General features: G+C 38.4%; 1 protein-coding gene across 2 annotated transcripts in view; it reads right to left on the bottom strand.

The window, feature by feature from the left end:
- The window catches only part of DROSHA (drosha ribonuclease III), a 68,887-nt gene that overhangs the window by 7,227 nt on the left and 47,528 nt on the right, over window positions 1–14,132 (bottom strand). For both annotated transcript variants that reach the window (XR_008970918.1, XM_057399420.1), the window contains exons 21-27: window positions 13,425–13,524; window positions 10,638–10,740; window positions 8,798–8,868; window positions 7,673–7,717; window positions 4,979–5,136; window positions 4,016–4,121; window positions 236–377 (exon numbers count right to left, since the gene is read on the bottom strand). Coding sequence is in view for 1 of the 2 variants with exons in the window: in XM_057399420.1 (XP_057255403.1) it covers window positions 236–377; window positions 4,016–4,121; window positions 4,979–5,136; window positions 7,673–7,717; window positions 8,798–8,868; window positions 10,638–10,740; window positions 13,425–13,524 (725 nt within the window). In the remaining variant the exon portion in view is untranslated. The remainder of the gene's footprint in view (window positions 1–235; window positions 378–4,015; window positions 4,122–4,978; window positions 5,137–7,672; window positions 7,718–8,797; window positions 8,869–10,637; window positions 10,741–13,424; window positions 13,525–14,132) is intronic.

Below are 14,132 nucleotides of genomic sequence, written 5' to 3'. Positions count from 1 at the left end.
CTACAACTCTGTATCTGCAACTATGCTTCCTTCATGCTTTCATACAGACTTCAAAAACATAGGCTAGCGTTGAAATATCCGGCTTTCAGAGACATAGGTATAATTCATCTGTAAACCTGGACATACATTTTTAATAGTGATTTGGGGGATTTCTAACGGCTTCCTTAACCAAGCCCTGAGGAAGAAGAAATTGCACAAATTGCGTAAGTTGGCTGTTACAACCAAATTAACTCACATTCCAAAAGATCAGCCAAAGTCTTAGTTCGAAGAGCTACAGGTCTTTTTGTCTTGTCATTAGTGATGGCAAATTCCTGCATACCCAGCTCTTCAGCCACTTTGGCCTGCGTCCTGTTGTTCACCAAAGAACTTCTCAACAACTGCAACAGAAAAGGTTCCACTCAGTCGTAACAATTAGCAATATCAAACCATGAAAGGTTTGGAGAGGCAGGGAGAAAAGTTACTTTTATCCTTGTAGATTCTCATTTCTCAGCTTATTGACATTTTGTTTCAGCCCACCTCAAGTAATTTACATAAATACACAAACACACTTCTTTCTACTGCTGATTTTTCCTTCTGTTTCAATTCTTCTCACCAAATGTCATTTATTTTATGGCCATATCACTTCCATAGATGTGTCTTGCATTTAAAATGCTTGTTTGTGAGCTTCTTTGTAATCATATACCATAGCTTAATCAGTCCTGTACTTTTTCAGCTAATCTGCATTTTTCTAGTTTAAGTAACACACAGTTACATGTATTTTTTCACAGAAAGTCTAAACATATAATCTTCTGGAGTCAGTAGAGCAGTCCCTAGTATCCAACAAATAAGAAATTCATAGGCAGCAATTAAAACAAATGTGCATTAAAGCAAGACAGTCTAGTGTTTCAGGACAAGCAGGTGAGGAAGCCACTCCATTCGTTTTTGGCAAGACAAAATGCATAGCTGGGCAGCCTGTATGTACTTTTTGCTCTACTGAAGGCAGTATACCTGAGCTATTGCATCCCTGACAAAGACTTGGCTCTAACATTTTCAATGTATGAAGACATCCAGGACACCTGGTTGTCCAGCGGAGCTCCCCAAAATGCTTAACCCTGGCTCTAGGCAGATTACTTAAATAAACATGGAGCTCTACCAAAGATACAATCCCTTAAAGGAATATTTTGGAATCTTACAGCTCCAAAAAACTTTCTGAACCACTGGCTAAGCTGAGATTTTTTCCTGTTCCTTTTTGCTTTAAATAAAACAACATTAATTTAAGAAATCAGGGATATTATAGGAGGTGGGGGTGAAAAGGAAAGAATGTCCCTCCTTCCCACCATTTACGTGTAATCTAGAGTTGAGAAGCTGCATGAACATTTTTTCGCTGTCTTCCATATCACATTTGCTCAGCTTATTAGATACAAGTTATATGCTACCTGGCTCCAGCATGTCAACTGAGCTTACAAAAAATCAAGATTTATTTGCTGCACTTGATACTTCATCTCTGACAACAGATAAATAAAGAACAATATGTTCATAATTTGTTTGGCAATGATGTATGAAGCCCATACTCACAACTTGATCTTCACAAACTAGGCAGACTGCAGACAGGATTATTACCTGCCTCCCTAAGCTCTGCTTAAACTTATCTTCTACTTGTTCCTTTCCAAAGCTCGGTTATGCCCTTAAGATAAAATAACAATATTTTCCCCAACAAATTCCTAATTAGATATGCAACCTAAGAGAAATAAGTGCGGTAACATGACAAAAATCTGTTTCCTGTAACAGGAGAAGGATCTCTTCTAAGGTGTTGTTTGCAGAGTATTCATTCTGATGGGACCCCTAATCATGGTAAGTAGTGTCCTAAAACAAAGAGCAATTATGTATACACTATATAGTTAACTAAAGATGGAAAGAAAAAAACCCCACCAAACCAGTAATACTTCTAGTACTGTGGTTATCAACTTGCTCTGTATTAGAATTTGACTCCTCTACAAGTGTGTCCTCTACTGCAGGAAACTCAGTTCCCGTTACTGATACGTCAAAGACACAGTATGTGTGCCTTTTCAGCAACTTTCTTAGAGCTAGTCTCAATTCTGACAACACACAGCCTGCATCACTGCAGATGCTGTAATATGTGATGGATGCTCAACTGGAGCTTAAAACTAATTACAAAGCAATTTAATTTTTTTTTAATTATCCTTCCATCATCACGCAACTTACTACTACCCATGACTGTAGCATAAGCCAGTACTATCTTCCAACAGCTAACAAAATTTCATCCTCTTTTTTAGTAGATCACTTGACTTTCTCAAAATGTGTAGACAAGACTATGTTCTCCTTTCTTTTTTTTTTTTTTTTAATATAGTTAGTTTACAGTCATTTCTCAACATGTAATCACAGCACACTGGTAAACCACTGCATTGCTAGTCAAATCTTCCTATCCTTAGCCAAAATTGCCCTCAGTACTACTGACACCATTCAGGGGATGCTCTGTTATTATTTCAAAGGTAAGTACATTCCCAGATAACAGGAAAAAAAGAGCTCAGTGTTTACTGTTTCTCTTCAGATCCATCATTAGTCTCCTTTATCACAAGCCTCTTTTCATTTAAAAATATTCAATGACAATTTTTTTTTTCACTGCATGCACATCCCCAGAGTTGAATTTATTTTCCGAAGTGTTCTTAGTATCTTTACGTGTTTTCAGCGTTCATTCTGCTCTAGCTTTGTAGTTTCCCCTATGAACTGTGGACTGTGCAATTTGTTCTTACATGCTCTAATCATTAAATTAAGCAAAATGAAGATGATCTTATCCTTGTTCTGCGTATTTGCACCCATTAATAGCAACACTTCATATCCTTCCTGCCTAATAGTTCTTGAAAGATTACCTTACTATAACCACATTGATGCCTACATTGTTAAAAGTCCCCTATAAAGTAAAAAACTCCACTAGTCTTGGATTTCTGCCTTAGGCTTTTGTTTCTTGTGAAGAATATGACAAGGTTCTTCCCCTTTTAACTTTTACTTCAAAAGCTCAGACTTTACTCTATCTCCTGAATGGTGTAGAAGGTTCCATACAGAGGTAAATTAAACTTAAGAATTGGTGAAGAAAAATTAAAATTATTTTTAGTCAGAGCACGTACCTTTTTCTTGTAAACAGCTTTACCCCAAACGACCCAAGAAGCATATTCTTGAAAACACATTGCCTACTAGAGACTTGGCATCACCATCCCTTTATTGATCTGAGAAAAACATTCCAAATAGCTAAGAAACCTACAGTGTCACTTCCTAATTTTAACTAGGAGACGACTCACATTCCTGATACCTGTACTGTTTTTTTTTTATTCAAGACTTGATAACTGAGGAAAATTTTGTAAGGCTAAGAAAATTTCTAACACAAAGCCACAGCTGTCTAGCTGGAGTACTAAATGAATCAATCAGGAAAAAACCTCCATATAATACCACCCTATGTTTGAAGTACTGTGAAATGCTGAAAGAGCCCTAAACTGTTTTTTTTTCAGAGTCTAGATGTGAGAGGCAGAAAGGCTACAGTAATCAACAGTAAAATTAAATTCAAAAGCTACCAGATGAGCTCCAGGTTGAAGACAACAGGAAAAAAAGTCTAAAATAGATTGTAAAAACTTCTTAATTAGCAAACATAACCCTGCCTGGTTGCAGGTTCAACAGACTAGACGTCATGAATAAAAAAATGTCATGTGCCTATTTTAAATAAGCAGTTTAAGACACCCATCTTTAAAAAAGAACTAGTCTTCTGTCCCAATTTCATCACTGACATCCTTTAAATTATTAATCCATTTCACAGACAGAACAAAAATTGTTGCACTGGGCTCATAAATCACTGTTTCCTATTCATTGCAGGGCTCATGACTTAAAATGAACAAAGCCTTATTAAGAGCAGTGGTTGCTGAGGCTTCTTTTGTTAATCAAATCCAGAATAATTCACTAGCTATTCCCATAATTTCAGTCTCCATCCCACTCATGCTCTTCTGGAAAGCATGATTGATGGCAGTCTTACCGTTAAGTGCCCTTCATGATGATCAGGGAAATGTATGAATAAATACTCTGTGGCTACCAACTGCATTATGGAGTCACCCAGGAATTCCATCCTCTGGTTGTGGCCTCTGAAAAATGAGACATCAATGCAGCAAAATCAATAAGCACTCACGGAGGAAGAAACAAAACCAGCATGCACATGCAAATTAAAATAGTGATATGAAAGTGTGCATTGCTCATTTCCAAATGCATTTAAGACAGTCTTACAGTGTTAACCAGGTGAGATGAAAACACAGTTCATTACTGTTGTAACACCAACTTTCAGGGAGAAAGCAAATCAGGGTAGCTACATATAAACACAATTATTAGATCACAGATCTGGGATTAAATGAAGGAGAAGAGCAGCTGACATCAAGTTGGTAATGAGATAAGGTCACTACCTGCAGCTTAGAAGAAAGTGAACTAATGAATGAAACAACTTCAAAAGAGAAAAAGATCTGCCCGTTCATGAGAAATAACAGTATCAGGATTTAAACTCATGTGATCCTGGAGTGGGTAATCACTGGTACAGCTCTACTGTTTGCTTTAAAATGGGGCCTGGCAGCTCTACACACCACAGAACACAAGGGCTGCACCTGGACCAAGGGCATGATTTTACTTATTTCCTCTATCCAAATGTACCCTCCAAGTATGTTTTGCTACTGTCTCAGGAGTGATGTGCAAATATCAGTGATGCAGGAAGCTCAGAAGAAACAATAGGATGGCTCTCTAACATTTTCTATAGTCTTTCCCAAGGTATCCACTACTGACTACTGTTAGAGATGGGATACTGAGCTAGGCAGGCTTTACTGAGCCATAGCTGCTCTATTCTTTTCTGGAGAAGAAATATATCATCTACAGTTTGTTTACAAAGAAAGCTATTTGGGATATTAACATAAGGACCAACATGCTACAAGAGCTACATGAGGACTCGCTGCAAACTCACAGAGTCAGATGGTTAAAGCCTACTGTCCTCAGAGTGAATGCGCGTGCTAGTAGCCGAACATGAGTAAAGATGACTCCAATTGCGTCCTCAAACTCTGTCAGCTTTTGAAGAACTGGAGAGGTCTCAATGAGTTGCCTGTCAGTGTTAGACTCCTGCAGCTGTAAATAAAATGAAGTCCAAATAATTACAAACCGACACTGTTTCAGAACTTTTCAGAGAAGAGGAAGTCTTCTGTAAGCCAAGGGCAAAGAATACAGTGAACTCGTCATTCTGTGGACAGATTAACTAAGAAAACTGAGTTTGCTTTGGCTTTTTGTCTTGGATAATTAGTACTCAAAGAAGGTGCTTGCTCTGATAAATGTTTTTTTACCATTTGAGACATTTATAACATATTGCTTATATGGTCTTGTCTCTACATCTGGATAGCAAGGACTACTACTTACTTTGCTAAAACATGTACAGTCAGATATGTCTGAGTTTTCTAGTATCACATTGCTTGCAACTGAGCAACAGATTCAAAAATTTCAAAAATACGCTGGCAGACTGACAGCATGTCAAGATGAGACAAAAACTCAAATCTATTTCTCTGACTTTCTTTTAGTATCAAAAAATCAAGAATAAATACTTAGTATATGAAATTCAGAAGGGCACAATAACACAAGAAAACTAAAATTGTCACTTTGGGTCAGCATCTTATCAGTTTCTTTTCTGATGTCCTTGATGTGGTGACATTTAAATGGCTTTCTGGATCTGGGAAATTGCTTAAGCATTTCCTCCAGCCACTCTGGGCACCCCTCTTTTATAGCAATGCATTATAGGAGCAATCGTACAGATGAGGATGCCTAAAGGAAAAATAAGAATAGCCACAGCTTTCTAAAGTGGCATTAAGATCTATTTTGGTTTGTTGCCTGCCCCTTCTCTATTAACTGATTACATTCAATTTGTCTTTTTCCTTAAAAGCCACTGAGCTTTCAGCTGGCGTTTTCACAGAACTACATACCCTGGTGTCCTGAGTTCAGCATCAAAATCCCATGTTCAGGTGATAATGGTCAGTTTGGAGTTCAGCTGCATGTGGAGCTGAGACTGCTTTTTTGCTTCCTTATGTAGTCATTTATGTTTACCCACACAGAACTTCATATGCTTTCTTACTCCATAGTTAGGCACTCCTGCATTCTCACAATCAGACTGCAATTCTTCAGCCTCCTACTGTCACTGCTAACCTGAATAATTTGGTATTGTCAACAGACTGCTACCTCACTATTCATCCTCTTTCCCAGACTGTTGATGTGAACAGCCTGCACTTCAGCAGAGATCCCTAGGGAAATCTGCCAGTGACCTCTATTCCTTGTAAGATGTGTCATTTGACTCCTCCATTTCTTATGTTTCAGCCATTCCTTTAAATCTTGTAAGCACTGACAGTATTTGCTAGGGTTGCTTCTTTTTAATTATTCTCTGCTTTTTTAAAAACACCACCACATTTTTAAAAGCTTTTTGTGAGTGCCTTTCCAACAGCCAGTTAGGAACCCAGCATACAGTACCATCTGCGACATTATATATTTTTTTGTCTCCTCTAAAATCTCCTCTTCATTTGTGAGGTAGGACTTGTCTTTACATGCAGGATAGGTAGTGCTGAATCTCGGAAGCTTATCTTCCCATTAAGACTCTTCTATTTGCACTTAAGAGAGTGGGTCATAAAAACACTTCATGTGCACTGATTTGTGGCTGAAGACTTGGTCTATGTACCCATTGCAAAATTCGTACAAATATATATGACATTTCAGATGGAGGCCTCAAAGTGTCCTTCTGCTGAAAGGGTGTGCTCATAAAAAGTTTCAAAGAAGTCAAACTGACTGCACGAAACATCAGAGGTTTGGTTGTACAAAAGAAACCTCTCAGATGTTCGTATGACCCTGAAAACCTTACTGACTGGATGATGATTTGAATACAGCTATTCTTGCAGCACCCCTGCACAGCCAGAAAATACTACCATGTCTGCTGTGAAAACAAGAAGCTACAGCGCAGATGGCCTCTGTGATTTACTCTGGGTCTACCCCAGAATTCAGTCAGGGAAAAAGGACTGGAAAACCATTCTCCCAACTTCTAGCCTTGTAAACTTGTATCCTTCAATACATGGAGGATAAATCAGCCTTCAGATACTTTCATAATTTCAGTGTTTACTTGGTAATAAAGCTACTGGAATCACCAAAACAGCCATGATATCATTGCACACACACACACACAAAAATCAGAATCACACTCTTATTCCATTCAACTAACTTGTCTTCCTACTATTAAGATTTCAGTCTTAATTTCGGGTAAAAAAAATATGTATGCAGACCGATTTTGTACCAGTTTTCCTGCAACTTCAAGAACATGAACAAAAAGACACCAAAACATTACCTCTCACTAGATTTGTGGTGTAAATACAGTTATATATCAAACACAAGTCAAGGGAAGGTGAGTGATTAATCCTCAGAGGCAGACACTCATTACCTATAACACCACCACCCACTTTCACCAGTCCCCCCCCCCCCCCTCCCCCAGGAAAAAACAAAACACAAAGGCAAATATAGATACCCTTTGGCTACTGTGTAGCAAAATTTCTGAGATGTCATTAAAATGGAAACCTATGGGAAAGCATCCCAGAAAATTAAACTGAGCTATAAAATTTGTTGCAAAAAGGGATACACTTACTTGGAGTGGATGTAGTGGATAATTAAGCCATACATCCCGCAGGTCCTGCAAACATAGAGAAATGCCTTCAATGCTCAAGGGAGTCATTTAACAAATTCCACAGTACTAAATAAAATGTCATTACTTGAAATACTGAACTGTTTCAGATGCTGACCCTGCTTATTGCAAATTCAATAGTGGTGGCAAACTAATTTTTAAAATTGTGTATTTGCTGTTCAAACTGCCTGTAGTTTTCCCAATTAGCTTGTGTCAAAGAGGTGGAAAAAACCTTGAACCAAATAAAAAGTGATTAAAGGAAGAAAAAGATTCATTTAAGCCTCAGGACTAACTTTATTTGCAAGTACTCTTCAGTAGCAAGTTTGACTTCACCAAAGGCAAGGACTAGAAAAGAAAATACCCACTTATTTCCTTCTATTTCGTATAGGCTTTTTCACTACAGGCACTGAGCAGCAAATAAGCACTGAGTTACAATAGGCTTCAAAACGTTTTTATCTCTAATAAGCTTTGTCATTTCACAGACTTAGACTTTCAAGAGGAAAATACTATATAATTCATCCCATCACCACTGCCATGTGTATTGTCCCAGCAGTATGTACTGGTTACTTCTCTTAGGTTAAATTCCAACTAACAGTGACCTAAGACACAGTATGCAAGAATGGATCAGACTTTAATTACACAAGTGAGTAAACACTGGATGAAATCCCCTGTATTTTTTTTTCAAATATATTTTTAAAACTTTTAGTGGTGGGATGATTTAAATTATGAAACAAGAACAGTTGCTCTACATGTGCATCCCTTCCCAAAGCATGCCTCCTGGATGCACAACACCCATCTCCGTTGTTAGATCAGCATATTGAATGGAAGTCTGCAGGGTCCCCATGCCACCCGTCCATTCCTACCTAAGCCAACCAACAAACAACACACCTGAGGAAATACCAATTTTTTTTTGTCTGAGCCAGTGCAGCTTGCTGTCCCAAGCATGCTATGCCACATTCAGTTTCCAGGAACTAAGTACAAAAGGTTTATGTATCTGTTCATTTGTGATTCTCAAGTAAAGCAAAAGAGAAGAAATCATGTCTTCAGCTATTTTTTAAATGAAAAAAAATCATATATATTCATAAATACCTTGTCATTGAAGAGTAAACGTCCAAATAATTGTTTTGCTTCTTCTAGGCTCCCCTCTAGATAAACAGCTCCTGCATGAGGGGACCAATACCTCAAAGGTCAATAAGGCGTTAATACTTAGAAAATCTCTGCCTTCTTCAATACATTCAATTTTTAAAAGCATACTTTCTTTAGTACATACATACAGAAGGAACATGGTCTGCCTTCTGTAACTCTCCGTCCCTACCCTCACTCCCCTCTCCCCTTCTAATTCCTCAGTAGGTCAGTTGCTCTCTTTGGACTCTCTGAAGGAGAGAAGTTTTGGGGTTTCTATCTTGCCGGAGACATATGATGAGAGCACAGAATTTCAAACAGGCCCAAGACAACCTGCCTATACTTCTAGTTATTTTCTTCATCTCGGGGAAGAAGCACCAGACTGCTACAAATGTTCTCAAGTAGGAGCTCCAGATCCCATGTATACTTTTATAGTCCCTTAACAAGTTCCCAGATGTAAGGTATGGGCCTGACAAAACCTTATTTAACTCAATTTAGCTCAATTAACTTTGTGAACAACTTTGTATAGGAGGTTAAACTGCAAGCCTGCTCTTTTAGCAGATTTCAGTGGTGGCCAAATAGTCCTCGTCATTACATCCTAGACAAGCTCAAGTATATGAACAAAGCCACAGATACATATCTAGTGTTCCTCCTCTATTTATTTTTAAATTAAAGATCAAAGCACTCATGGAAAGCAAAAACAGAGTTAAAAAGAAAACTCTTATTTCTTGATAAGATGAAATGCAATTTAGCCCAAGGCAGAATGCATAGAACTGTTGATGTGTAAGCCAACTATCATCTGTTTTTCAAAGTGGGACAAAATGCTTTAGGAGCTTCTGTAGTATGTAAAGACCTGGATGCGGAATAAACCATTGCCATAGCTAATATTGTGTACAGTACATCTGCATGAATATGAAGCCAAATCAGTGAGATTTAGCTTGCTTTGTGCATTCAAAGAAGTTTTATAAATATATGCTATTTAAAATAGAGCTTGTGTGGATACAATGGATCAGATTTCCACCATACTGCTGCCTTATTTGGTAACTGTAGTCAGGCACTCCTGATTTCTCCTCCAACATAAATTTATCAAATAGCACAGCCAGTCACTAATCAGCATCATAATGTCCACCAGCAAATTTGACACAACTCCCCTTCACCCTCAGCTAGAGTTTTAGTAGCTCTATTACACCAGCTGTGGCATACTGCCTTACTTTTTATTTGTAAGGAGAATGCAAAGACCAAAAAGTATTCTCTTGGCAAATGTTACATTTAATTCACAGGAGGTCAGCAGGGCAGGCTGGAAGCGGGTTGGTGACTTGGTTGGGAGTGCCTGGTGCATTCAGAAAGCAAGCTGCAGTTTTAAAATGCAGGGCTGAAATGCGACTCTGCATTTTGGAGTTCTGTGCAAGTCCTACTGGAAGCAGTGAACCTGCCCTTTTTTTGCCGTGACTTTTCACAGTGACTGAACTACTCCCCTCAGATAACTGCGGGTGGCAGGGTGGTGGCTCATGAGAGGTGGAGTTCTGTGGTGGTGGACAGCAGTGCTGCACCACAACCCTATGAAATGGGTGCGTCTTCAGCACATGGGAGGCAGGGTATGGAAGATGAGATTTCCTTTGTAATACTTCACATTTATGTTACACACTCAGTATATGTGCACGAAAGAGACAAAGAAGATTTAAGAAGCTTTACTATCGCCTACCCTTACTAACACTAATCAAGACAGACCCATGTCTCCTCCACCACAGTCAACATGGCATGTAAAGATATTAAAACAACTCTGCACACACAAATACACATGCCTTACCTATTAGGGCTTCAAAGCAGTTGGCCATAGCATGGCGGAGATCCGATTCCCTGCAAAGGTCTGGCCCATGAGCATAGAGCATAAATCGATCTAGCTCCAGCTTCTGCAGAATATGTGGAAAGAGATAAAACCATGGTTTTAGAAGTACAAGAGTACCAGGTCTAGTCACCAGAGTTCATGACACTACTATGCATCAACTGGGTTTGAGGGAACTTTGAAGCTTTTCTCCATAGTTTCAATTCACACACATATGCTAAAATTAGAAGACTTCATATTTATCAGAGGCAAGCAACTAGAGTTTGATAGCATGGGAATGCTAGGAATTATCAAACCAAATTCTCAAGGGAAGCTAGATCAAAAAATTTTACTAGGGAGATTTAGGAATGAGTTCAAGATGGGGGCTGAGGGTGTCACAGAAAAATAGGCTTATACCAACTGGGTGGTACAATGTGCTTTGTTTCTTGCTGGCAGTTTGCCCTCATGCAATTTACTTTCAGAAATACCAAAGGGACATTCAAAGGGAGGGAAGTTAACACTGAGGAAAAAGATTCTGTCTACAAGAATAAGAAAGCAGAATAGTGAGGAACAAGAACTCTGGTAGACACAATCCACTGAACATGTGTTTTTTCCTTTAAGAGTGTCAACAAGTGGCAGTAACAATGGCCTCTAGGCACTGCAAGCAGAAGACTTGATATTTTAATCCACAGTGCCACCTATGTGCATCATTAACATTCATCTGCTGCCTATACCATAGTTGTTCCTGCCAGTCAGAATCTCAGGTAGTGAGTCAGATATCCTACATATTATCTGATAATCCTGCTATAGAAATGCATGCAAAAGCCACTAGATTCTCTTTACATAGTCATCTTCATAACACAAAATCATTACTGAGATTTTTAAAGAAGAGATTTCTCCATCTTGCAAAGTCTGTATGAGAGTAGGGTCTTCACAACCGTGTGTAAGTTTCTACTGACGAATTTCTCATCAACTTTCAACTGCATCCTCCTGGAGTATATTTAAGATGTAAAAAGGAAGACTATGTTGTTTGAGGTGCATGGCTCAGACACGCTGCAACTGGAAAAAAGGAGTGTTCCATTTTCAATTAATGAGAGCTTATTCACTGATCCAGAACACAGGACATTAGCTCCTACTGTGTTCCACTGCACTTTTAGAGTGGGGAGCACCTGTTAGAGTCAACATAAAAATGGAACATTAGCTGGTTTATATCAAATTTAAACTTCTCACAGATTATTGTCATTTGCTCATGCTAACAAGTGTTGTTTGAGAGTTTGCTTTGTCTCCCCCACCTCCAGTGGCTTATTGCTATTTCCAGAGCTTGCATTCAGCTTTTTTTTCCTCATGTGTTTTTCTTCTCATTTTATTATCAGAAAATGTTTCAGATTACTTTTAAAATTTCTGCTACAATGCCCCTTAGAAGCTACAGAAATTTATCATTTGATTCTCAATTAAAACAGCATTCCACACACAAGAGAAGTTGAGGAGCTGAGGATTATATTAAGTAAACTGAACGCAACATGATACTGCAGGGAATAATTAAAGGGGATGAAACCAGGAACACTGTGTAAGATATACAAGAGGAAAAAAGGGTAAGTTCAGAAATGAGGAATACATAGATAGCTAATATTTACAGTTACATCTAATACAAATAAATACAATTTAAAAAATGTTCCAAAAAAATTCAGGAATTCTCCATGTACAGTGATAAAGGCTGTGAACAGACTTTAAGAAAATGTGAGCTTTTGGATGCAGGTTTTTCAGTAGTAGCACGAATTCAAATGTCAGGTAGTTCAATACCATATTTGTAGAACAAAACCCCAATCTGAAAATTTCAATCAATTCATGCTTATTTAAATTATTAAAGAAAGCTCTGGAAGAAAATTATTGTGTTTGCTCCCCTACGCTGTGCCTCTCCTGAGAATTAAGCAAAAAGATGATGTTTTAGAAATCATACATTTTTTCCCCCAAAATCTCAAGATTAGATATGCTTATTTAAATTACTGAGTGAACATGAACAGAGAAGATTAAAAGAGCACTTGAAAACTACCAGCAGTGGACATGTATGCATGCATGCACAGCTTAATACATGACATCAGTAAGTGTCAGACTGTTTTCTTTAAAAACACTCCAGCAAAATCAAGTATGAATAAGGGAATACCAGATTACCTACAAACAGAGACTTAATAAACTTTCTACATCATATTCACACCCTCCTGTATCATGTAGAAATGAAAAAGGTTCCGTCATTCACAGAATTAGATGAAATAAAATTCTGAGGCATCTCAATTTTCCCCATGAGATAATACAGTTCTCACCAAAAGCCTAACATATTTCTCTTTCATAGTTCACAGTGAATCTGAAAATTACTGTGGTTAGGAAGCAGGCAAAATTATTATTTCCCTACTTTCTCTACCACCTGCTGCCATATTTTCCCTATATTTTCTAGCAGGAAGTCCTTTTATAGAACGACCAGCTTGTTTCTTTTTCTTCACTAAATTTCTACCATCAGCTTCATTACCTGTGCAATATGAAGGTAAACATACACACACCTTCAAGCACCCTAAAAACTTATCCTTCTGCCTTTGAAGAAAACACTAAGTCCTACTTATCTTTAGAATCTACTTTCAAACTGAAAAGAGTTGCTGTATCCCAAATCTTGTACACAAAACATGGTAAGGATACTGATGTTCAAAGCAGGTATATCCCTAGTGCTAGGATCCATGGTATCCTACCTCTGGGTGTCAAATACAGAGACGTATAAAACTGTACCTTAGCCAACATCGCCAGGTGCTGGTTCTGTACGATGGCAGTGCGGTATGTTGCTAATCCTCCTTCCTCCAGAGTGGGAAACAGGTAGTACAAATGGACACTGGCAAAACAAATATCAGATCAGGTGCTGTCAGCATTTGGTTAAATATGCATCATGTGTGCTTCTAGGGAACAATGCCTTTCTCTCAGATCCTAGATGGTAACACAGGTCCCTTCCCAAGGTGACAACTCAGCTTCTAATAAGGTAAATGAACAAACATTAAAACAATGCTCAGGAATATTTGACTGGATAGCACCGGCAGTAGGGGAGGCAGGGGGCTGTTTCTCTACTGGGCAGCACATATTCTCCAAATTCCTGCAACAACAATTCAGTTCCCTCATTTGAAAGCATCTACATAGCAGCAGCAGTGGGTTCAGCAAGGTTGACACCTAGAGGATGCTGAAGAATAAAGCACAAGGGAACAATTAGCCTTGAGAAACTGTGTTGCAGGCACACAATGCTTTAAAATGATACTACTGATTTAGGCTGGATGGAGCCAACAGAACTCAACAACCTCCAGCCTGTACTGTTGTATGAGAGAAAAGGCCATGGGTTTTAAGGGCAGTGGAGACCTTTAGAGACTTTTAATAATGAGTAGCTAATGGCTAGTAGAGGCTAGCAGAGAATTGAGATATAAGGGCAGTTCATATAACAAACTTGCTTTAAGA

The sequence above is a fragment of the Pezoporus wallicus genome, unplaced genomic scaffold (assembly GCF_028554395.1).
Source record: "Pezoporus wallicus isolate ANWC-B61680 ecotype Strahan unplaced genomic scaffold, APGP_CSIRO_Pwel_v1 contig_818, whole genome shotgun sequence".
NCBI lineage: Eukaryota > Metazoa > Chordata > Aves > Psittaciformes > Psittacidae > Pezoporus > Pezoporus wallicus.
This window is presented reverse-complemented; position numbering and strand designations above follow the sequence as displayed.